General features: G+C 40.8%; 1 protein-coding gene and 3 pseudogenes across 1 annotated transcript; all 4 read right to left on the reverse strand.

The window, feature by feature from the left end:
• Nucleotides 1-305: 305 nt before the first annotated feature.
• LOC145432667 (glutathione S-transferase 2 pseudogene) lies at nt 306-2,118 on the reverse strand (annotated as a pseudogene).
• A 334-nt stretch (nt 2,119-2,452) lies between these two features.
• LOC145432666 (glutathione S-transferase 2 pseudogene) lies at nt 2,453-3,421 on the reverse strand (annotated as a pseudogene).
• On the reverse strand, nt 2,453-17,890 carry LOC145432668 (glutathione S-transferase 2-like). Its single transcript, XM_080309506.1, has 5 exons — nt 17,587-17,890; nt 17,262-17,283; nt 15,291-15,644; nt 14,614-14,963; nt 2,453-2,663 (listed from the first exon to the last, which is right to left on the reverse strand). Exons 1-4 carry the CDS (start codon nt 17,733-17,735, stop codon nt 14,622-14,624), a joined length of 867 nt encoding a protein of 288 aa, XP_080165632.1. The 5' UTR covers nt 17,736-17,890; the 3' UTR covers nt 2,453-2,663; nt 14,614-14,621.
• Nucleotides 17,891-22,729: 4,839 nt separating this feature from the next.
• On the reverse strand, nt 22,730-23,897 carry LOC145432664 (glutathione S-transferase Mu 1 pseudogene; annotated as a pseudogene).
• Between the last annotated feature and the right edge of the window lie 706 nt (nt 23,898-24,603).

Genomic DNA, 24,603 nt, shown 5'->3' on the forward strand with positions numbered 1-24,603 from the left:
GTATATGATCCCGAATTAAGACGCCTGTAAAACGAAAATGGCGAAGAATGATTTATAGCGCTTACACGGCACAACAATGGAGTGCGACGAATTTGGACCGGGAACTTTCCTGGCACGATTTTTGTCGCTGAATGTCTCTGTCGCGGAATGCCTACAGGGTTGACTCTGACATACAGCGTGCATCGACCTGCTTACAATTTAAGTCAATCATTTCCGCGTGAAGGGAACTTCTAAGCCTTACATGGCTCACAATATCACAGTATTCCGTCGCATGTAGTCAATTGAAACTATGATTTCGATATCATAGTTATTTTATTATCACGTAAGAGTGCACGATGCAAACGTTATGTGTCATAGCGTCGGTCATTGACTAAGGTATTTTTTCGTCGGACTGCTACCACGTTCTATCATCGTGGTCCTTTCCTCCCCACGTGGCGAACGAAGAGAATATAGGAAACTTATTGTAGCTTTTAGAGTTGATATGAGTAGCAATTCTATCTAATGCTTCAAATCGCTCGATGAACTGATTAATGTTTCCGAGATCGTTCAATATGTCTGGGAAAAGAAGCCGGTGCCAATCCACGATCTCGTAAAGAGCGAAGTCCACATACGTTAATGTGCTGCCAGAGACATAATCCCGTCCTTCAAAAAACTTGTTGATCATCTTCAGTTTGCTCGAAAACGAAGGTCTTATTTCATCCAGCTTTTTCACCATGTCCGCATCGTACGCTAGAGTGGCAAATTCGAAAAGCATACTTTGAAGGACTCCATCTACCATATCGCAGTCCCTTTCTTCGGCATCATTAGTTGGCGCCAGGTCCAATTTACGCGCCAGATATCGGTTTATTGCCCCGCTCTCTGTCAGCTTTACGTCGTCGTCTATCAGGTAAGGAAGATTCGGAAACGCGAGTCCAAGAGATTCCTTCTCCTTGAACCACTGACATTGATATATATCAGATTTGTTGAAAGTATATGTCGCATTTTCGTACTTCGTTCCCTTGTACGCCAGCATAAGACGCGCGCATCCAGCGCGGCCACGGATATCCCAGTAACCTAGTTTCATGATATTGCGCAGTGTAAACACTCTTGCTACGTTCCAACGAACACTATATAGTACTGGATGGTCTGAATGTAACCAAGTCGCAGCCCTACGTACATCACTAAAATGCCCCGTCATGATTGAACATTCTATTTGTGGATACAGATCAAACTAACTCAAGTCGTTCGGCAAACACTCTAATGACAATAGAAAGCGATATCCTAATTCAATATTTATCTATACGTAGATATTAATATATGAAACATGGATCGCATTTAAAATTGCTAGGCATACCATATTCATAGTACCTGAAAAGATGACATTTTTGTCGGCAAGTAAACGAAAGAATAATTCTAATGATTCAATTTGATGATGTTTTACATTTCCTTGCTATTTCCAGCAGATGTTACAAAAACAAAGCAAAGCAATATGTACAAAAACAGACAAAAAAAACAGATCCACTTTCTTTTTCAGAATGAGCCGATAAATATACTTGGCGATTCCCGTAGCTTTTGCCAATAAGGAGATATCATTTTGAAAGAGTTCGTGGAATTGTTCACACCAACCGATGCAACTAATAGGTCTGCAAATTTCGAACTTGGACCAGAAAAATTGCGACAGATCCTCACATGTAGTGTAGGGGTGCATTAAAAAAAATTCAAAACAAACAAGGTGTGAGCGTGAGCTTCACGTTCGCGTTCGGTGTGTGCACCTCAGAAATTTGGAGGAGGTTCGCATTCGCAAACAAACCTTTGTAGGTTTCTGCACTGTGAACCAGTGGTGGGATGACTCTCGAGTCATGACATGACTCGAGTCACCTTTTTCGTACGACTTGACTTGACTCGAGTCACTTTGCTAAAATGACTTGACTCGGCATATCAGAAATGTGGATTGACTCGTGACTCGGAGCTAAATTAACGAGTCCATTTCAAGTCATCAAGCAATCGATGTCAATAAGAATCACTGTATCTTGTACATGGTCGGATTGTTCACGAAATGCTGGTGTAACCCGTGAGAGCGACCAATCATTCAATGATCGTGCGTTTTACTGAGCCTCCATTGTTCTCTCACAAATAAATTGACCGCAAACGAAGTGATCAAAGAGCTTACGCTGTCGTAAACTAGTATAGTAAAGTAATTCAATAGCAAAATGTCTATATCTGTTCTCTGTTCTTACCTTAACCAAACCCATTGTATTATTAAAATTCAATTCGAATATAGTTTATGTAGTCCTCAACTATTGGCGCAGGCTCGAATCGTGTCACATCAATTTGTAAATGGGTAATGTATTGCATCTTATCAATTCGTTTCGCTATTCTCTATTTTGGCTTGCAACTATAAACTGAGGCTATGCAATTACTTCAGTCGTTTAGCGATACATCGCCTTCTTGCGTGTATATTTAACTCTATACGTTTCACGACAAGCTGTACCAATTATTTATTGAGAAAAGGAAATAGAGATATGCATTTCGCGGACATGACGTGCAAAACCTCTAATAATGCCGACGTTAAACTGCTTTCATGCGCTCTTAAATTTTACTGCGTTGAACACTGTAAGTCATAATTCGGAATTTTTATAAAGGGCAGCTATCAGTTAATTCCCAGCAATCCGATGCTGATTTTACTGTCCTCGTTACCAGGTCCTGTCGTCGTGATCCTTGCCGCCCCAAGCAGCCATTGGAGCAAATATCGGGAATCTCTTGTATTTGTCAGAACTAATGTAAGCAGCTACTGTTGGCAGAGCTTCAAATCTTTTGATGTACGATTGCAAATTATTCAGGTCGATGAATATACTCGGATATAGCATGCGGTACCAATCCATGACTTCGTACGCCACGAAGTCCACGTACGTCAATCTGGCGCCCGCCGCAAAATCCCGTCCCACCAAAAACTTATCCAGCAATTTGAATTTTGCCGATTGCGTAACCCGCGTGCCTTCCCGTTTTTCCGCTACTTCTTTGCCGTACACCAGAGTACCAATTGCGACGATTAGATCTTGAAGCACTCCGGCCACCATGTCAATATCGCGCTCCTCGCAATCGCTAGTTGGTACCAGGCCGAACTTTCTAGCCAAATAACGCATGACCGCCCAGCTTTCCGTTAGCTTCACGTCGCCGTCGATAAGATAAGGTAAATTGGGGAATGCGAATCCGAACGTTTCCTTTTCTTTAGACCATTGCCTTTCAGCTGGATCGGAGACGTTGAATTTGTATCTGACGTCTTCGTAATCGACTTCCTTGTATGCCAGCATGAGCCGTGTTGGCCCAACCCTGCCTCGAATATCCCAATAGCCAAGCTTCATACTTTATCAGATTTCTTGTTCCTCTTCTCAAATTAAGTCACCTCGATTGACTTATTACCTGGTATTTTTAGAGTTCGCCTGATGGAAATAGAAGTTTAGAGTGGACATGCCTCGGTCAAAGATATTCAAGGTTATCTGAGCTTAGCAGCTGCGCCCCAAATTTATAAAGCACAAGACTGTCTCTGTGATATTGCAATGTGTTTTGTTTATACTATATTAGGAAGTAACAGGTCTTACAATATTCCAAATCAAAACATAAGCTGGTTGGGATTTGGGAAGATATCCTCTTCGCTTATTACATCAACTCAGTCTGCTTGTAACTACTATTCTACTAGGTATAAGTGTTTCGTGACGTTTTCAGTAAAAGCGAATTCAAACACGTCGAGTGATACCACAATAACACAGCGTACACATTGCATCAGTGCTCTACAGTTCTTCATTACGTAAGGAAATATACTGATGCCGACAAAGCTCAGACGCGTCGTCAATGAAGCATAACCGTGTTTTGTCAATGCGTAAACGGATATCAAAGGTCAAACGAGATCAGACATGGCCATGGATCAGATCATATATTAACATTGCATGCCCACTTCATCAGACTTCTGCGAATATCTGCGAAACCGTTGCAATGTATTTAAATACTCCGAGGTGTTACCATATCCAAACCGTCAAATAAAAAGCAAATAAAATCCGTCACCGTGTGAAGATCCACATTGCGCCCTGCAGCTTACGGAACTGAAGACATTAACGACATGCCAAGTACGTATAGCGTTAATCAAATTAATATTATGAATGTCCTTATCGGCCTGATCGTTTTAATGAACGTGTCTATTCTGCAATATACTATCGTCTACCACAATGATAGCCGGCATCCCACTCGCTGTTTTCATAATGCTTCTGAATATCCGGGAATTGGTAGTGTATGCAGATCGAGTTTCAATGTACAAACCCGGATACTTATCGGGTTTAAGATCATTACTCAGAATAACTAAATAAGACTAATAAATATCCATATAGCATGGCTCGTGGCTCAAGCACATATAGATAAAGTTGTGGTCTATGTACCTTACGGAAAGCTCAAACCATATGTTGAGATTTTACCGAAGGTCCACAATCAGCAAAACTCCCTGAAAGCAATCCGTAGATTCGAAAAATATGTTTAGATTTGTAGCTGCTGCCACAAAGTGGCAACGAAACAAAAACCACGGGGCAAGGTCAAAGGAAAAATAACTTTTGGTCTCTCGATTAGCGAACGGTACGTCTGAGCTACCCGACATACGCAGCACTTGCCATAACCTGTTCAAGAGCGCATGCGGCAGAATCTGCGCTGTTGCCCAATCGAATTAATTGAAAAGAATACACTACGCAGTATGCACTACGCCGGGGTAGTACGCACACACGCACGGATTCAGAGCATGGAGATCCCAGTATCCTAGTTTGGTGATATAGCGCAATTTAAGCCCAAGCCCTCTTGCTACCATTCCAACGAGAACATTATTTCCATATCTTACCTAAGTCTCCGTCCTACTTAAATCACTTGAATGCCCAATCGTGCTCGCAACTTCTATTTGTAGATACAGATCAAATAACTAACTATATTAGTTCGGCAAACACGCTAATGACAATAGAAAGAGACAATGGTATTCAATATCTATCTACGCGGAGCTTAATATGAAATACGCATGTGCAGGTGTGAAATATTATTATATTCAAGTGTAGTAATCCATTAAAAGTAGAAGTATCAGAGAATTTAGTTTGGACTTGCCACCACTAAAAGTAAAAAATGGAAAACGAACCTTTTGTTATAGTCAATCGCCGGTGATTGATATCAAAATTGTGTGATGGTTGATGATACATCGCCAGGAGTAACGCAGAATTCATGGGGATGCCACAGTTTCGTTCATAAAACTGATGCATATCCATCCAAACACTTGACAAAATAAAATACAGGCCTACTAAATGTGGAATGTGAGAAGCAGTTACATAGTTTGCCTTCAAAATCAGTTGAACTAAAAAAGGAAGTATTCTTCACCATCATCACTGAACTCGGTAACGTGAGTACAAAAAAACCTGCAAAAGTACTCCGAAAATGCAGAAGCAGACACTTCATTACTGACCTCTTTATTTATTCTACCGTCGTACCTACTCGACTCCGCGGTAGGACCGCATATTATTCTCTTGTAATGGGTTCTTCGTACTTCATTGACGTGCACCCTACACATAGTCATATATTTCGCGATATGCTGTGCGTACAATTTATTGTGAAAAGGAAATAGCGTCTTCTATCAGTGTTGGGATCAAGTCACTACCTTCGAGTCATTACACATTTTGACTCGAGTCAAGTCAAGTCAACCGATTTTCGAAGGTGACTCGAGTCAAGTCAAGTCACTCGATTTTTGGAGGTGACTCGATTCAAGTCGAGTCAAGTCAAGTCAAGTCACGAGTCAAGTCACGAGTCAAGTCACAATTCAAGTCAAGTTGTCTTTTCGAAGTATGAAGCATGCTTACGTCATTACATTTTGCTAGCTGTCTGAAATACAAATTGAGTGGTCATTGATTCCGGGCCTATGAACGAATATAGAGTTAAATATAAACGCAAGAAGGCGCTTTATCGCCCACATATAGGTAGAAATGCTAAACTATACGTGTAATTTCATACCCTCGGATTATAGTTACCAGTCAAAATAGAGAATAGAGAAACGAATAGATAAGATGCAATACATTACCCATTTAAAAATTGATATGATACAATTCCAGTCTGCACCAATGGTCGAGGACTATATAAACTATATTGGAATTCAATTTCAATAAAAGTAAAAGAGTAAAGAACAGAGAACAGAAATATACATTTTGCTCTTAAATTACTATACTATTCTAGTTTACGACAGCGTAAGCTGTAAGCTTCGATCACTTCGTTTGCGATCAATATATTTGTGAGAGAACAATGGAGGCTCAGTAAACGCACGATCACGATCATTGAATGATTGGTCGCTCTCACGGGTTACACCAGCGTTTCGCGTACAATCCGAACATATACAAGATAAAATGATTTTTATCGAAATCGATTGCTTGATGACTCGAAATTGACTCGTGAATTTTGCTCCGAGTCACGAGTCAATCCACATTTCTGATACGCCGAGTCAAGTCAAGTCATTTTAGCAAAGTGACTCGAGTCAAGTCAAGTCATGCCAAAAAGGTGACTCGAGTCTGACTCGATTCATCCCAACACTGTCATCTATCTCTTGCATGATGTACAATTCATTTCACAATGCCGACGTTCAACTTTTTCGTATATGCTTACAAATTTTACTGCATAGTCCCAATTTTGCATATTCATCAAAGGAGATGATTTGGCTCCTTTGACGAAGATACGGACAAAAATATATTTAACCAGTGCAGTATACTATGTCGGTATGCAGCACTTTTATGATCATCAGAACATCCCACGACGATTTCGAGGGTTCTAACCATGCACGCCATATTGTATACGTCGACTGTATCTGGTGAAAGTCGTCCTTATGCAGATGCTACATCATGCTTTTCGAAAATATTGACACAATTGCGGCATAATTATACTGCTTTAAAAATAACTCGCCTTTTCTGTAATTTGTTGAAACACTGTTTAAAACATGTTTTAAACAAAGTGGTTTAAAACACCACTCGCATGTCGAAAGGCCCACACGTTACAGAGAACGTCGAAAAATGTCTGCAATAACAATCAAGAAGGTAGAGCTGGCAGGGCGGTTCGTTGGAAAACCATTTTAAACCATCAATTTAGCTTGTTTAATGGCTATGCAGTGTTTTGTGGGAAATATATACAACGTCTCACTCAAAAGTCTTTATTTAGTGATGTAGAAATAAGCAACTAACTCGAAATGCGATAAATGCTTAGGCTACCACATTCCCTCTTTTAGGATGATTTGTCCTCTTCTTTCAAGATAAGTAAATTGTCCTTTGAGGATGCCTAAATGTCAGAGGTGGTCAGTAACGAAGTACTTCTACTTTTTCGAAGTACTCAAGTAGTTTTCCTCTACTTCTGGTACTTACTCAAGTAGATCTGATTTTCGCTACTTCTACTTCTACTTCGTAATATGTCGTGAGCTACTTACTTCCTTTTCGCTATTTTCAGTTTGTCAAGTAGAAGTAGTTCAATCTTCCAATCAGGAAGATAGCCTGAGGAATCTCGGGGCTGTTTTTACGGAGTATCAACATTTAATTTTCATAAAAGTTTAGAAAAGCCCAGAATTTTCGTCGCGCTTCGCGCGCAGTGGATACGGGGTGACCAGTGTGATTTCACGAAAGTATCGGTAGATATAATTTAGGTAGAGGGTTGGCGTGGTTCCGTTCACACCACATTGTCGCCCTTCACCCATATGAAATAATTCATCACAGTATATATGGCTCATCCTAACGTTTGAAACTGATGTTTCGCAATCCAGCATTTACTTGTCATATCGTAATCTAGCATGTCCATGGCGTGTCCTAATCTAGGAAAGTGGACTCTGACTTTTTTTAGTTTTAGAGCTGTTTTAGAATACCACCTTTGAAACTTTCTGGACTAAAAACATGAAATACATGTTCTGCTTTTAGAAGTAGTATTTATATTTCACTTTCAATTCCCAGTATCATATAGTTTGAGTTATAATTAATTTCAGTTCTTTTGTCTGGATAACATACATGTTGAAGTATAAAAGCAAGTGTAGTAATGCCTTTAATTTCTGGAAATAAAGCTACACAATATGGCATTTTTACGGTCCACCATATTTTTTATTTACGTTTACTAATCGCGCAAAGTGTTTACACCGTATCCTATACAACTGCTCCGTATTGCTCTTCGACTAAACTACGGGCCTTATAGCAGTGGTTCTCAACCGCCGGTCCGCGACGACCTTCCTGCCGGTCCGGCAGGTATATTACAATTTTATACCTTAATTTCAAGATGCAATGTTGAAGGTGACAGGTACAAAACAGATACGAGCTGACTCATCGCTAAACAGCGCAGTTTGCGCGATCATTCGTTTTCGATTCATTCATTTTGTGCAGGACCGTAACTGGGGCACCCCGAACCGCCCAATTGGAGAGGGCCGAGCTTGAAATGGGCCCGAAAGTCGTTTGCAAATGAACATAAATCATAGAGTTTTTTTTTTAAACATTTCCCAAAATTTTTCAATTTCCATTCGCGCTTTGCGCGATTTAGTGTCACTAAATGCCGTGCTTATAGGTGCCCTTCTCCGAGAAATACGCATGGTCTATAGCAGTGGTTCCCAACCTTTTTGCCTTCATTCGAGCCTTCATTCCCCACCAGGACCGTAGCAGCACTTCGTCAGCCGCGCCAAAAAAACGTTGATCCTGGGCCCCCGCAGCCCCGCCGAGCCTGTACGCTTTCCCCCGCTACTTATCAGCTATATTGGGTCTACTGTTTAGTGCGTCGCCTTATTTCGACTAAACGCGCGAAGCGCGCAAAATTTATATAATTCGTGTTTGAATCGGTCAATATGATCGGGAATTGCATATATTTTGATATCAATTTTTTATCCGCTCTCTGCTCACGTAATCACATTTACAGGAAGAGCTGAGTGAGGGGTGTTAGAAAAGGTAAGATCCCTAATTAAGAAATAAACATCTTCGGGAGGACCCGTTGGTATATTGACTTCATTACATTATGCTATTTCGTGACCTCCTATATCTGCTATGTCAAAAGATATGGAAATCGCCAAAACTAAAAGGCACACACGATTTCAAATTGGTATTGCTTTACCGGCAATTAATTTTTCTTTGCGGGATGGCATTTGCCCTGCGTGGGGTTCAGATCGCCAGGACAGGAACATTCGGCACCAGCCATTTTGTCACCTATGGACAATTAAGCATATATGTATATTGTATATATATCGAAGTTTTCGGTCACCACAAGGCCATTCCGTCTCCGCCCAGGTCTTCTCGCTGCTGATCGTTCTGGCACACTTCTCGGAGTTGCATGTTATATGACCTATAACTCCATATGCCTTGGTGCGTCGTGGCGCAGTAATGGCCGACGCCGAAGTCTCCATTTCTATAAATTCTACGTGTTTTCGAGGGAAAAGGGTACCCAATAATCAGATAATCGGCAATATCAAATCACGCAACCAGCGCGAAATTCTTTTGAAAAAGTGGCATAAATTTCCAAAAAATACTTTAATTTATGCTAAATTCACGAAATAATTTTGGGCCTCTTCGAGCTCGATTGGGGGGTTTGGAATGCGCCAGTTTCAGTCCTGTTCCCCACTACCCAGTACTTTTGTCATCACAGAGCAGCTATCTGCTGGTTTGACTACACCAGACACACAACCACACCAGTACGCAAGACAATCGCCTATAACTGCAACAACAAACCTATTGTGAACCGATACCAGTAACGCTCAAAATTTCGCGAAAGCGGTATTTCACGTCAAACTAGTCGTGCTGGATGCGTTTGTGACGCCATCATTGGCCATCCAGAGTTAAAAATGAGGTTTGTAAACAACACGCAATATAATTCTCGATACATATATTCCAGAGCAGTCAACTGGTAATGGTAATTGTGCATGTGTCTCCGTGACTATGTAGAATGTCCTGTATATCCTTTTGAACAAATGCGTCTATTCCCCACCAGAAACCATTGAATACCCCACCAGTGGGGAATTCCCCACCGTTTGGGAACCACTGGTCTATAGAAATAGGCATTTTGGCGTCAGCCATTACCGCGCCACGACGTAGCAACACATAATGAAGTTCAGGCTAGCATGGGACTCCGAAAGTTGTGCCAAAAATTCGGCAGCGATGAAACCGATTCAGTTATGAATGATCGAAAATTTTCGCCATTGGCGCGATTAGGCTTCATAAACTCTCTGTTTACACTGAGTAGTATGAATGTGCTCACAAGGTGAAAACATCCACCCAACTTTAGGGTTTGGGGGAGAAGCCCCGGACGTTTGGCTTATCGACCTGTGGGGGCCCGAGACAAACGTTTTTAGAGGTGGGCTGACGAAGTAATTTTTCGGCCCGGATTTACCCATGGCCAGTATAGCTGCTGTAAGGTGTTTTCTTGCGGCATGCATTGTATTCGTATAGTTGCCAGAGTAGCCTGTGTCTGGTGACAGTGGGCAATGAGCAAGGTAGCACCACAAGGTGCTTGGTTCTACTCCGAAACGCTTCTTCTCTCGATATTGTCAAAGACAAGAATATTATTCGTGTTGGCGTGGTCGGCTATACCGACGATCTTCGGCGCGAAACACTGTAAACGACTCAGGGCGGTACCACGTTTACCTGGACAAGGCAATTTTACCTCGATTCAACAGACTCACTACCATAAAATCACATGGATGGCATCATTAAGATAATTATTTACGATCACAACGCTCTAAATGTCACTCTCTAGCAACATATAATCGCAAAAAAACGGTTGCAAACGGTTGCATTTTGACTTCATTTCAATTTTAAAAGTTCACCGGTCCGCCAGACGTTCTTTGAAATTTTACCGGTCCACGAGGTGAAAAAGGTTGAGAACCACTGCCTTATAGTATGGGGGATGGCGCCATACCATGCTATTTTCTAGAACGTGCTGTTCGAGAAAACAGAGGATTAGCATCGCATTTTCATATCAATACTATCATTTTCATCACATGATGTGGACGAATGCTTATTGCTTATGCTATCGAAAATTGGATACCTGCTGGTATGCATCAATATGAATCAAGCTCGTCACCTATCGCATAGCTCAATTTGCACTTTTTTACAATCCATGTGAACGGATCAGGACCGTTTTCACAACTACTTACTTACTTTGAGTACTTTTAAAGTCAGTCAATTTTACTTCTACTTCAAGTAGTTTTAGGTTGCTTATGGAAGAAGTACTTCTACTCGTACTTGAGTAGATTTTTTCGTCGCTACTTCTACTTGAGTAGCTTTCTTGACTACTTTGACCACCTCTGCTAAATGTCCACATGTCATTAGTTGCTTATACTTTTAATGAGACTTTTAGGGGAGACGTATCCCCCCGCCTGTCTGCCAGCTACGAAAAATCTATTCCAAAATAAGTTTGAGTTTATTGTTGCTGTGTCTGTTATTGTAACTTTTTAAACTACCAAACAAATGCAAAACTTCATGAAACTCAAACTTGACAACACTACTTACGCTTTACTTGTCCTCTTATGGGGTTTTGAAAATATGGAAGGCCTAACATTTCTATTAGATTACTTTGCTACTGTATACTTTACGACAACGTAAACTGTAAGCTCTGATCACTTCGTTTGCGGTCAATTAGTTTGAGATGTAACCAGGGCGTGGTATGGTATGGTATGGAAGTATGGTTTGGTATGGAATGAAATTTCAGCATGGAATAGGGAAGTGTGCAAGTATGGTATAGGAATTTTTTAAGTATGATGCGGAATGTTCTTTCCATACTTCCATACTTTTTCCATACGTTGGCAGTTTTTTCCAGAATCATGACAATGATCCTACTTTCGATTTGTCAAATTGATTGCATACCTCAGAAAATCGCTCACTGTCTATTTTCATATCTCAAATTGCGATTTATCACTCAACCACCCGGTCGACATCTATTTGACGACAACAAAGTAGCGCTACGCGCATAAGAAGGAAAATAATATTAATAATGAATATTCAAATCAAATCTAACTATCATAAAAACGAATGATAATCGACCGCTGTCGCGTTACAACTTGCATTTCGCATATCGTAACTTCCACTCCGTAAACATACCAAGGGAGGTTTAAAATCGTAGATACTGAGAATGTAAAAGTTACATGAATATTTTTATTTGTTGAACTTGGAAATAATTTTCTGCGCTTTGGTAGGATGATCATCACGCTATATCTATTTCACATAACCATCATTGTAATTCAAAAATATGAAGTTTTTCTTGGAGCGACGTTACGATATGCCGACTTCCAACACGCATTAAACTTCATGAAATTTGATTATCTCTGATAAAAGAATAGACACTCTGATCTGGGCCTATGAATTTAATGTGTGGCCACAGATTGGCGGGAAAAATGAACATTTGATAGGCTACGATGTACCAAAATGATTGTAGCGATGTCAATTTATATTCTAAGATATATTCTAATGCAGTGGTTTCGAACCGGTGGGTAATTTAGGGGTTTCCGGTCGCGTATAGACTCACTTGTAAAAAAAAAATCACATTATTACCCTCGTTTATTAAACGTCTGTATGAAATGCTGATCGTATCGCGAATATTTAGGCCTATTAGCTCATTTGCAATTCAGCAATTCGTATTATCAGTGCCTCCAATTAGCGAGAATCGACTGGACAGCGGCACGCGATCTCCCGCATCTACGTTGTTATTCAGTCGCATGCGAAATGGTGTGATTGAAATCACCTGATTCGTTATAATACGATTTCATATGTATCATGTATGTGTATATATATTCAGGGAGATCGCGGACTTGCTAATTGATAGCTTAGCCGGACTCGTTACAGTGCGGCTTATATCTAACAGCAGGAAGTTTATCTTGCCCATGCATTGTTTGTCATTTACACATGTAAATGGATGCTACCTCGGTACATTTGGAAATATTTCAAACCCTTTCTATTTTTCTGGCGTCTTACACATACATTTGACTGAGGCGTAACATTGCGTTTACGATTACCAGTTCGCTGCTCATTCATTTCATTGCGTGCTGTTCAATTCTGGGGGTCTTAACTTTCACCAATAGCAAGTCTTTACAAAACTAAGTCTCACCAAATTTTATTGGAGAGAAAAAATTCAAAGGGTGGAAATATAGGTTACAGGATGTGGGGAATAAAGAAAAAAGGGTTGGGAACCAATCTTCTAATTTCACAATACCTATGGTTTATGTAATTTTGTAGGAGATGTTACTCCTAGCAGTCCGTTACCACACTACATTTACATGTCAGGAGATTCTTTTGTGATTTCCGAAAAATCCCGTGTGTAGGCCTATCTATAATACGTTCCATCTTCGATGATTAGGTAACATACATTGATGACGACATATGATATCTAAAGAAACTGGGGATATCATAAAAATGCCACAACATTCCCACATATCAAAAATAGAATATCACTGGAGAGTTTGGGCAAGTTGCGAAAGTATGAAAAAAGCAGGGATATATAGTTCTATATATCCCTGGGAAAAAGTATCAAATATGGTATGGAAGAAGGTTGCTATGGTATGGAAAATTTTCAAGAATGGTATGGAACGATTGAGTGGGTATATGGAGTATGAAAAATTCCCATTCCATTCCATATCATACCATACCATGCCGTGGATATAACAATGAATGCTCATTAATACTGAGTCAGTATAACGGAGCACCACTGATGACTGGTTGTTCACGCTCACGCAGTTCGCACCAGCGCATAACTAACAAACCGAATATATACAATGTGGGGCGACTTAATCGACACCAATTACCTGATGACTTGAAATTAACCCGTAAATTTCACTCCGAGTCCCGAGTCAACCCATTGTTCTGTAGCGTCGAGTCAAGTCAAAACAAGTCATAGGAAAACGTTGACTCGAGGCAAATCATGATTTGAGTTAGGGTTGCGTTTAAAACAAATGGTTGTTTAAAACACTTTGTTTAAAACATGTTTTAAACATTGTTTTAAACAAAGGCCTTTTAAATAACAATTGTGTTATATATGTTGTATAATTATGCCATAATTATGTAAATACTACTTAAAAAACATGTTGTATCAGCCTACGTACGATTACCCCCGATATACCCGACGTGTACGGTATGGGGTGGTTGGAAACCTCAAAATAGTCGGTATAGTACGTAGATATTTCAGCAAAGGAGCTATATTTACTCTAAATTTTTAATTGTCAATGTCAATCCAATATGACGTCACAATTGAATATTCATGACTTGAAGAAACAGTAAAATCACGTTTTAAACAAGGGCCTTGTTTTAAATGGATTTTCGTTTTGAATGCAACCCTATAATTTCAGTCATCCCACACTGCTACATGGTATGGCCGCACCATATTGTGTTATTCTTAATCCACCTACGAGCTCACTGCATATATAGGTACGTTTCACGACATGCTATACAAACTATTTATTGCGAAAAGGAAATAGAGGTATGCATTTTCACGGACACGACGTGCAAAACCTTTCATAATGCCGACGTTAAACTGCATTCGTGTGCTCGTAAATTTTACTACGTCGCAGACTGTAAGTCATAATTTCGAATTTTGATTAAAGAAAGCTGTCAGCTCATGCCCATAGCCATTCGATAATGATTTTACTTTCCTCGTTACCAGGTCCTGTCGTCGTGATCCTTGCCTCCCCAAGTGGCCACTGGACCAAATATCGGGAATCTCTTGTATTTGTCAGAACTAAGGTGAGCAGCTACTGTTGGCAGAGCTTCAAATCTTTTGATGTAATATTGCAAATTGTTCAGGTCGGTGAATATACTCGGATATAGAGTGCGGTGCCAATCCATGGCTTCGTACGCCACAAAATCCACGTACGTCAATCTGGTACCTGCCGCAAAATCCCGTCCCGCCAAAAACTTATCCAGCAATTTGAAATTTGAAATTGACGGGGGAGATAGTGTAGTGATTACGATAAGCGTCGGAGGTTCATCTGGGCTCCTCTTCCCCCGTCGTTGCCGTTCTTACGGCGACAAAAAAGCCCAGTAAAAGACCCGACGAAAGAAAGCACTCACAAGGAATGGAAAGAACTAGTAGAAAGGGTCCCGGCTTCAAAGAAGATCAACATCGAAAAGAACTGTGAGATCGGGCACTCTAGGCCGAGGGGGTGTTAGAATAAAGGATCGCTACTGATGCGTGTCGTTCGACATCCTCCTATCTGTTCATGACATCGCATTGTGTCTTATCGCATTGTACATTGTGTGTGACTTGTTCAGATAAAAATAATAACCCAACGATGTTATGTTATGTTATGTTGCCAATTGCGTAACCCGCGTGCCTTCCCGTTTTCCCCTACGTCTTTTGCCAATTGCGTACGCCAGAGTACCAATTGCGACGATTAGATCTTGAAGCACCCCGGCCACCATGTCAATATCGCGCTCCTCGCAATCGCTAGTTGGCGCCAGGTCGAACTTTCTAGCCAAATAACGCATGACCGCCCAGCTTTCCGTTAGCTTCACGTCGCCGTCGATAAGATAAGGTAAATTGGGGAATGCGACTCCGAACTTTTCCTTTTCCTTAGACCAGTGGTTCCCAAACTTTTTCGGTGTGAGGGCCAAATTTAGAATTTCAGAGTACGGTCGGGGCCGCTCGAATACTACGGCTATGATACGGACCCAAACAGTCATCATGGCTATTTCGGAGTAGTTTTATTGCCCTGGCGAGATTTCAAAACTGTACACTGTTTACCGCTACTTATCTGCTGCATTGGGTGTCCGTTGAGTGAATCAGCTTTTCTCGCCTAAACGCGCTAGGCGCGAGAAATTTCTTTAGTTTCATGACTGAATCGGTCAATATGATCGGGAAATGCATGTATTGCTATCAATTTTCATCCTGTCTCTGTTCACGTAATCTGATTTACCGGTAGAGCTGAGTGAGGTGTGTTTGAAAAGGTATAGGCCCCCTCAATAGTAATTAAACATATCCGGGGGTATACCCGTTGGCAGGAACGTAACAGCACTTCGTCAGGACCCCAGGCTCCCATAGGGTGATTAGCTGAACCTGCATCACGTTGTTCGCTTTTGCCACGAAATTAAAGTTGGACTGTTTAGTGAGACAGCGCGACGCGCGAAAATTTCAATAATTCATGATAAAATCGGTGAATAAGATCGGGAATTGCACGGTTGTCCTCTTTGCCCACGTAATCAGATTTACCGGTAGAGCTGAGTGAGAGGTGTCTTTGAAACTGCAGACCCCGTAAAATTAATCATCTTAGGGCGGGCGGACCCCTAGGTATGACTTCTTTACATGATGTTATTTCGTGACCTCCTGTCAGCTATATCAAAAAATGTAGAATTGCCTAAATCTACTAAACTGAAAGATCACACGATTTCAGATTGGTATTTCTTCACTGGCATATAATTTTCTTTCCTGCGGGATGGCATTTGTCTTGTGAGGTTCAGATTGCCAAGACGAGAATATTCGGCGCCAGTCATTTAGGCGCCTATATGGACAATTAAACCTATAGGTATTTTGTATATATAACGAAGTTTTTGGTATTTCGAAGTTTTTGGTCAGCATAAAAGCAGTCCTTTACGGCCAACGCTTCCTCGCTGCCAATCGTTCTGACACACTTCTTGGAGTCACATGTTACATGGCCTATAACTTTATATGTCTTGTCACATTGTGGTGCGGTCATGGCTCACGCTGATATGCCCATTTCTATAAATCTTGTGTATTTTTTCTTGGGGAAGAGTACCCAATAATCAAGATATGTGGCGAATTGAAATCGCGCGCAGCGCGTAAATGTTTAAAAAAAGTTGCATAAATTTTCAAAAAATACTCTATAATTCATGCTAATTCACGAAATAATTTTGGGCCCCCTTCGAGCTCGGCCCCCTCAATTGGGGGGTTTGGGGTGCGGCAGTTACGGCCCCGACTAATTATGCTGCTTTTAGCCGGCTAAGCAGTATGCATCTCGGCGTATTCAACCGTTAGTCACGTGTTGCATATCTAGTTATCATAGGGTTACCATACGTCCTCTTTTAAATTGATTTGTCCTCTTTTTTGATTTTTTTCAAAGTGTCCTCGGAGGACGCCAAAATGTCTTCTTTGTTTGAGATTTTTTCTTCTTTTTTGGGGATTTTGGTTCCATATAGGGCCAAATTCGTCTGATATACATTAAGTCAGCACTGTATGGACGCTACGGCGGCTATTTCGGAAGCTGGACCGGAAAGTTGACCTTTTTTTCAGTCAACCACCTGTTAATGGGAAAGAAAAACTGTATTTTCCGGGAGTTGAGCCTCTTTTTCTTTTGTAGTCAAGCTACCACGAAGTGGGAAAAATTTACCATTTTTTCAGGATTTTCCTCCGGTTTTGAAAGTTATCAATACCTATTTATATCTATAGCTACTGCTCGTTCAACTGGAAAGTTGGGCACATTGAATTGAAACAGCAGTGACGTAACGTTAGCAGTCTATACACACAACTTTCCTGCAATTCTATAATTAAAAACTACAGAGGCCAAGCCAAGCAAGAGTATTTTATAAATATAAATTTTAAATTTTGTCATAAATCGATTTCTTAACATATTTTGAGGGCCGCAAGAAGGCTATCTGGGGGCCGCGCTTGGGAATCACTGCTTTAGACCATTGCCTTTCAGCTGGATCGGAAACGTTGAATTTGTATCTCACATATTCGTAATCGACTTCCTTGTATGCCAACATGAGCCGTGTTGGCTCAACCCTGCCTCGAATATCCCAATAGCCAAGCTTCATACTTTATCGGATCCCTTGTTCCTCTTCTCAAATTAAGTCACCCGGTTGACTTATTATACCTGCTATTTTTCGAGTTCACCTGATGGAAATAGAGATGATGTTTAGAGATGAAATGGGACAAGCTACGCCTCGGGTAAATATATTCAAGGTTATCTGAGCTTAGCAGCTACGAACAAAATATATAACGCACACACGGTCTCTGTGATATTGCAATGTGTCTTGTTTGAAAGTAACCAACCAAATTAAAACATATGCTAGTTGTTACAATATTATCCTCGCTTATTACATCAACTCAGTCTGCCTGTTACTACGATCCTGCTAGGTAGAAGCGTTTCGCTACGTTTTCAGTGAAAGAGAATTCAAACATGTCGAGTTATACCACAACAATAAAGCGTAAGCTTTGAATTAGCGCCAGTGTTGCCAAAACCGGACGGACAAAAATCGCTAAAACTGGTGTGGAAAATCGCTAGATGTCGCTAAATCCCGAAACAAAATCGCTAAAAAATGTCGGTAAATCTGCATTTATTCCCAAAGTTGATAGGTTGAACCAGAATATCCATTCAGTCTCGTCAGCTGTGTGTTAAACGTTTGTTTCAAATGGCACTTATCATATTTCTAGTTCGTAATACGCAATATTCATGACAGTAATCTCAAAAATGATCAAATGTGCGATGCATTCCATCACAGAAGATCGCTCCGCGCAATGATCGCCCTGCGTGACCAGATTTGCAGTCATGACCCCTCGCACTCATTACATAGGAGTGATACGAACTGCCGCTGGAAGAGAATATGAGGTGGAAAACATCTTAGGTATAAAAGTGCCTTGCTCGATGAGTCCGTGAATACGAGATGCGATATACCGATGATCGCGGAAAGGATATTGCCTTCCCTAACTGGGTAGGAATACTTGATCACGACATGCACCGGGTTTGCAGGCCATGTAGCGATGCGAATACTCCCTAATTTCTGTTCATTCACGAAATAATTTTGGGCTCCCTTCGAGCTCACCCCACCCCCCTAATTGGGGGTTTGGGGTGAAGCAATTACGTTCCTGTCACTACCTATACCGCCTGACCATCGAATTACAGTTCTATTTGCGAGGGATGGTGTGAACGTGAGGTTCACGTTCGCGTTCTGTGTGTGAACCCCGGAAATTTAGAGGTTCACGTTCACAAACGAACCTTGGCAGGTTCTGCACTGTGAACCTTTTTTCTATATTACAATTTTCGCATCATTATAACATCTTTGGTTGAAATTTATTGCATTTCGACTGCGGGCCACTCTATGAATGGAGTTGGCAGCATAAAAAAATCAACACTAAACGAGCATGCACCCTGACAATCTCAAATATTTTACATGCTTTGTTGCAAAAGTTTGCTCGAAATATCTACCTTTCCGTTTGTGAATATTTAGTGAATCTTCGCTGTGAGCTTGACCCGCAATCACACAACATCAAGAGTGAAATACACTGCATAGGTGGTCAGTGAATGATGCTTATTCAACCAATCAATGATATTGATATAGTTGTCTGATGTGTTCGGGGTCAATATTGATTTCATATGTTTATTGTATCATAAAAACCAAATCCGTGCGATCGGGATGTTGGGTACTGCTGTGCAACTTTTCAAAGGGTAATATCGGTAGCAAGTACAGAAACCCGTTTTCCACTGTGCTCATATCAACGTATAGCAATACTCAGACGCCGAATACATTGTCCGGTCTGGCCCAGACCGTTGAGACGTAAGCTTACATTGCCTTGCAAGTCCTCGTCGAAATTATTGGCAAAGCGATGAAAGATATCGATTTTGTGGGATTGATACATTTGGCGACGTTTAAAACGGCAATATGTACTTCGGCATTGCGGCATTGTGGCCCGAGTCGTCGCTATGTATCGTTTACATTAATACAAGCTATCCCTTCATTGAAATGTAGGGTTGGAATTAGCAATATGACGTCACGTGACGTCATGAAGTTCGCGTTCACACAGAACCTTTCGAAAAGGTTCGCGTTCACACGAACCTGAACCTTTCAGAGGTTCACACCATCCCTACTATTTGCCGATCCATCCATCCGATCAATGGTATAACAAATCGTTTATTTTTGTTTCAATTATCTTACGATAATCTGATAGAAAACTCGGCATTCAAGTACTGTGGGGGGATTGGATCTAGATAGAATTAGGTACGGATATCGTTATAGTAGCTTACTACCACTGCTATGTGGTCGTAAAGAATTCATATATCGGACCTTGTATAGCACATTACATTGGGCGAGCATGATTGTGATTACTCCTATTGTGTTAGGGGTCAATAGCTCAGGATTTTGACGAGTTCGTTGAACTGGACACTGTAGATTTTTGTGGCGGGAAGTTTTGGCGAAATTCACTGAAATGACCAGGAAAGTCACCATATAGACGTTTCGATTCATGCACGCTACCTGAACGCAGATCGGCGATGCGTGCTGACGCTGTGGCGCGCATAAGATATGGTAAACTTGCATGATAATTACCGTTCAAAATTGATTGCTATCAGATATTTTCGTAAAAAATCGCTAGAAAATCGCTGAATATTTTTCACAAGTCGCTAGATCGACATTTTCTGTCGCCAAACCGAATGAAAAATCGCTAGATCAAGCGACAAAATCGCTAAATTGGCAACACTGATCAGCGCTCTACAACTCAGTCTTACGTAAGGAAAAAGATTGATGCCGACAACGCTCTGACGCATCGTCAATGAAGCATAACCTTGTTTTGTCCAGGCGTAAACGGATATCAATCAATCGATAACTAACCTACGGTAGGTTAGTTATTTATAATCAAACGAGATCAGATCATATATTAACATTGCATGCCCAATTCAACAGACTTCTGCGAATCCGCTGCAATGTATTTTTTAAATGCTCCGAGGTGTGACCATTTCCAAACGGTGAAATAATAGATCCAAACGGTTAAATATAACTTGTGTGAAGATCCACATTGCGCCCTTCAGCTTCTGGAACTGAAGACATGCACGCCATGCCAAGTAGGTATAGCGTTGGTCAAATTAATATTATAAATATCCTCATTTACCCGATCATTTTAATTAAGGTGGACGGTTCAGTGATTATATTCTGCAATATACTATCATAATGATAGCCGGCATGACACTGTTTTCATAACGCTTCTGAATATCCGGGAATTGGTTAGTGCTTCCAGATCGGGTTTCAACGTATAATCCCGGATATTTATCGGGTTTATGATCATTACTCATAATAACAAAATAAGACTAGAAAATATCCACATAGCGTTGCTCGTGGCGCAATCATAGCTACAAATATGGCCAATGTACCTCACGGAAAACTCAAACCACATGTTGAGATTTTACCGAAGGCTCACAATCAGCAAAACTCCCTGAAAGCAATCGGTAGATTCGAATAATCTGTTTAGATTTTTAGCCGAGACCACAATGTGGCAACGAAACAAAAACAACGGGGCAAGATCGTTGATTAATAAAACGAAAAATAACTTTCGGTCTCTTGATTGGCGAACGGCTCGTTTGAGCTACCCAAGATGCTTACTATAACCTGTAGTGTTCATTATAGCGCATGTGCTAGAAATTGCGCTGTTGCCCAATCGGGTTACTTGAAAAGACCACAGAACGCAGAACGCAGTACGCACTACGCCACCACACTCGCAGATATTCAGTGCGTGGAGATAGTGAGATACCAGTAACCTGGTTTCATGATATAGCGTAATGTAAGCCCTCTTGCTACGTTTCCAAACAAAGTTTACATTACCATATGTTACCTATTAGTCGCCGCCCTACGTAAATCACTTAGATGCCCAATCGCGCTTGAAAATTCAATTTGTAGATACAGATCAAATAACTAACTGAATTCGTTAGGCAAACACGCTAATAACAATAAAAAGCGATACTGATGTTCAATATCTATCTACGTGAAGCTTAATATGAAATACGCATGCGTAGGTGTGTAGGTATAGGTGTGAAATATTATTATACTCAAGTATAGTAAAAAGAGTTATACGTGAGTTTCACATGAAAAAACTAATATTTTAACGACATCTGGCCATATGAAGAATTCCAGTTGTTAAAATACGTATCATGGTAGAAATAATCAATTGTTTTTGTAGTACAACGAGAGATACTTTCCTACATTCTTGGGTAGAAAGTGCATGTCCTTATACTAAGAAGCTTGCCAAGAATGGAGAAAGAACGTTCAACAGCAGCAGTTGTTGGCTGACAACACTCAAGTTGTGCGTACACTGCTGCTGACACACCGTGTTGCTTCATTCTGACAATGTTGTCCACATCACAATTTTTCATCATGCGCTTCTTAATATAAGAATGATGCAATGCCCAGGAAGTCTTCCTTCAGTTATGATATTGCGGTGCGTTGACCATAACACCATGTCTGCCTATTTGTTTTATTTGACCGTTTATGATTCACAATGAACAGACAATTGGCCGTTTACAACGGTAGGCCTATGAAGTAAAATATCAAATGATAAGTTCACCGACGGTGCAAAATCTACGATACAAAGGAAATGCAGACGTCACAAAAATTTGACTTTGTGAACAATTTTGACAAATTTTGACCTAACGCTACAATTTTGACAAAATTTTGACAAATTTTGATATGTCAAAAACAATCGCCCTAGTGATGATACATCGTCAGGAGTAACGCAGAGGTCAGAAGGATGCCAAAGTATCGTTCATAAAACTGATGCATATCCATCCAAACACTTGACAAAATATAATATACTAAATCTGGAATGCGAGAAGCAGGTACATAGTTTGCCTTCAAGATCAGTTGAACTTGAAATGGAATCATTCTACACCATCATTCAGTAGCGTGAGTAGACAAAACCTGCAAGAGTACTCCGGAAACGTGGAAGTCGACACTTCCTTACCATCAACCTCTGTATTTATTCTACCGTCGTACCTCCTCGACACTGTGGTAAGACCGCATAATATTCTCTTGTAACAGATTCTTAGTACTCCTTCGACATGCACCCTACACGGCTGCACATAGTCATATATTTCACGACATAGATATCCGTGCTGTGCGTGAATTCATTGTGAAAAGCGTCATATATGTCTTGCATGCTGTACAATTAATTTCACAATGCCATCGTTTAACTGTTTCGTATATATGTGTACAAAATTTACTGCATTGAAGAGTTACAGTCCCGATTTTGCGTATTCATCAAATGAGATGCTGGTTCATTATCAGTCAATCCAGGGTAATTCTATACTTTCTTCTTTACCAGGTCCTATCGTCGTGATCTTGGCCTCCCCAAGTTGCAAGTGGAGAAAATATCGGAAACTTCTTGTAGTTGACAGAATTTAGATGAGCAGCAACTGTTGGCAGAGTTTCAATTCGTTTCATATAAGATTGCAAATTACTTAGGTCGCTGAATACATCCGTAGATAGCAAACGATACCAGTCCATGGCTTCGTACGCCACGAAGTCAATGTATGTCAATCTAGTGCCTGCCGCAAAATCCCGTCCCGCTAAAAATTTATCCAACAATTTGAATTTTGTTAATTGCTTAATCACCATGTCATTCAGTTTTTCGGCTATGTCTTTGCCGTACGCTAGAGTAGCAATTGAAACAATTAGATCTTGAATCACCCCAGCTACCATATCGCAATCTCGCTCCTCAGTATCGCTAGTTGGCGCCAGGTCAAATTTACGAGACAAATATCGCGTGATAGCCCAGCTTTCCGTTAGCTTCACTTCGCCATCGATAAGGTATGGTAGATTGGGAAACGCGAATCCGAACGATTCCTTCACTGTAAACCATTGGCTTTGAGATGGATCGCTAACGTTGACTTTGTACCTCACGTCTTCGTAATTGACTCCCTTGAATGCCAGTATTAGCCGTGCTGGCCCAGCCCTGCCTCGAAGATCCCAATATCCAAGCTTCATATTTGTAGATGGATTACCTGTCCCTCTTCTTTAATTAGAAAATTGCTCGATTGTATAATTGCCTGGTCTGGTATCCTAGGAACTAACCTGATCGAAAGGAAGTGTAGCGATGAAAATGTAAAAAATAACGCCGCGGGCAGTCAAGGCAAACCGGTGCGCGAAGCTGGCTACGTTTCAAGTATGTAAAGCACATGAACGGATCAGCTATATTGCGATGCGTTTATACTTTACAATAAAGCAACAGGGTCTTACACTACTGCAAAGTAAAACATACATTTACAGAATTGAGATATAACCGTTAGCTGACATTACATCCTTGGTGCTGCTTATTGTGTACTACTCTACGCCACCGTAACTATTCATGTCATGGTTCTGGGAATAACATTTCTCACAAATGCTTACCAGAACCCCTCTATGAGAATATGATACTGGTTTTCCGGGGCGGTATGAACGCGCTTATTTTCGGAAATTTTTACGGGACTGACTGTGTATGAACATTGAACAGTGACCACGAATGGCGCAGCTTTGTTCCCAGAATGCTGTCAATCAAATCCAGTGTTGCCAATTTAGCGATTTTCGCGCTAGATCTAGCGATTTTTCATCCGGTTTAGCGCCAAAAAATATGGATCTAGCGCCTAGCGATAAATCTAGCGATTTTTGAAAAGTATTTGGCGATTATTTAGCGCTTTTTTACCGAAAATGACTAATAAAGATCAGTTCTGGCCAACGACGGCATAGGCTATACCGACCACCAGAGTGCGGACTCCGATGATATATAATTATAGATTACTAACCTACAGAGATATATATAGATACGCACATAGATAGAACTATATACATATATAGATACTCCCGGCGGTTACGCATGGGCAAACAGTAATAGGCTATCTCTTGTCAGTAATTTAAAAGTAGCATAATTGGCAGTGTTATATCTTTC

The sequence above is a fragment of the Botryllus schlosseri genome, unplaced genomic scaffold (genome assembly GCF_051294905.1).
Source record: "Botryllus schlosseri isolate E-star unplaced genomic scaffold, Bs_hap1 Bs70a, whole genome shotgun sequence".
Lineage (NCBI taxonomy): Eukaryota > Metazoa > Chordata > Ascidiacea > Stolidobranchia > Styelidae > Botryllus > Botryllus schlosseri.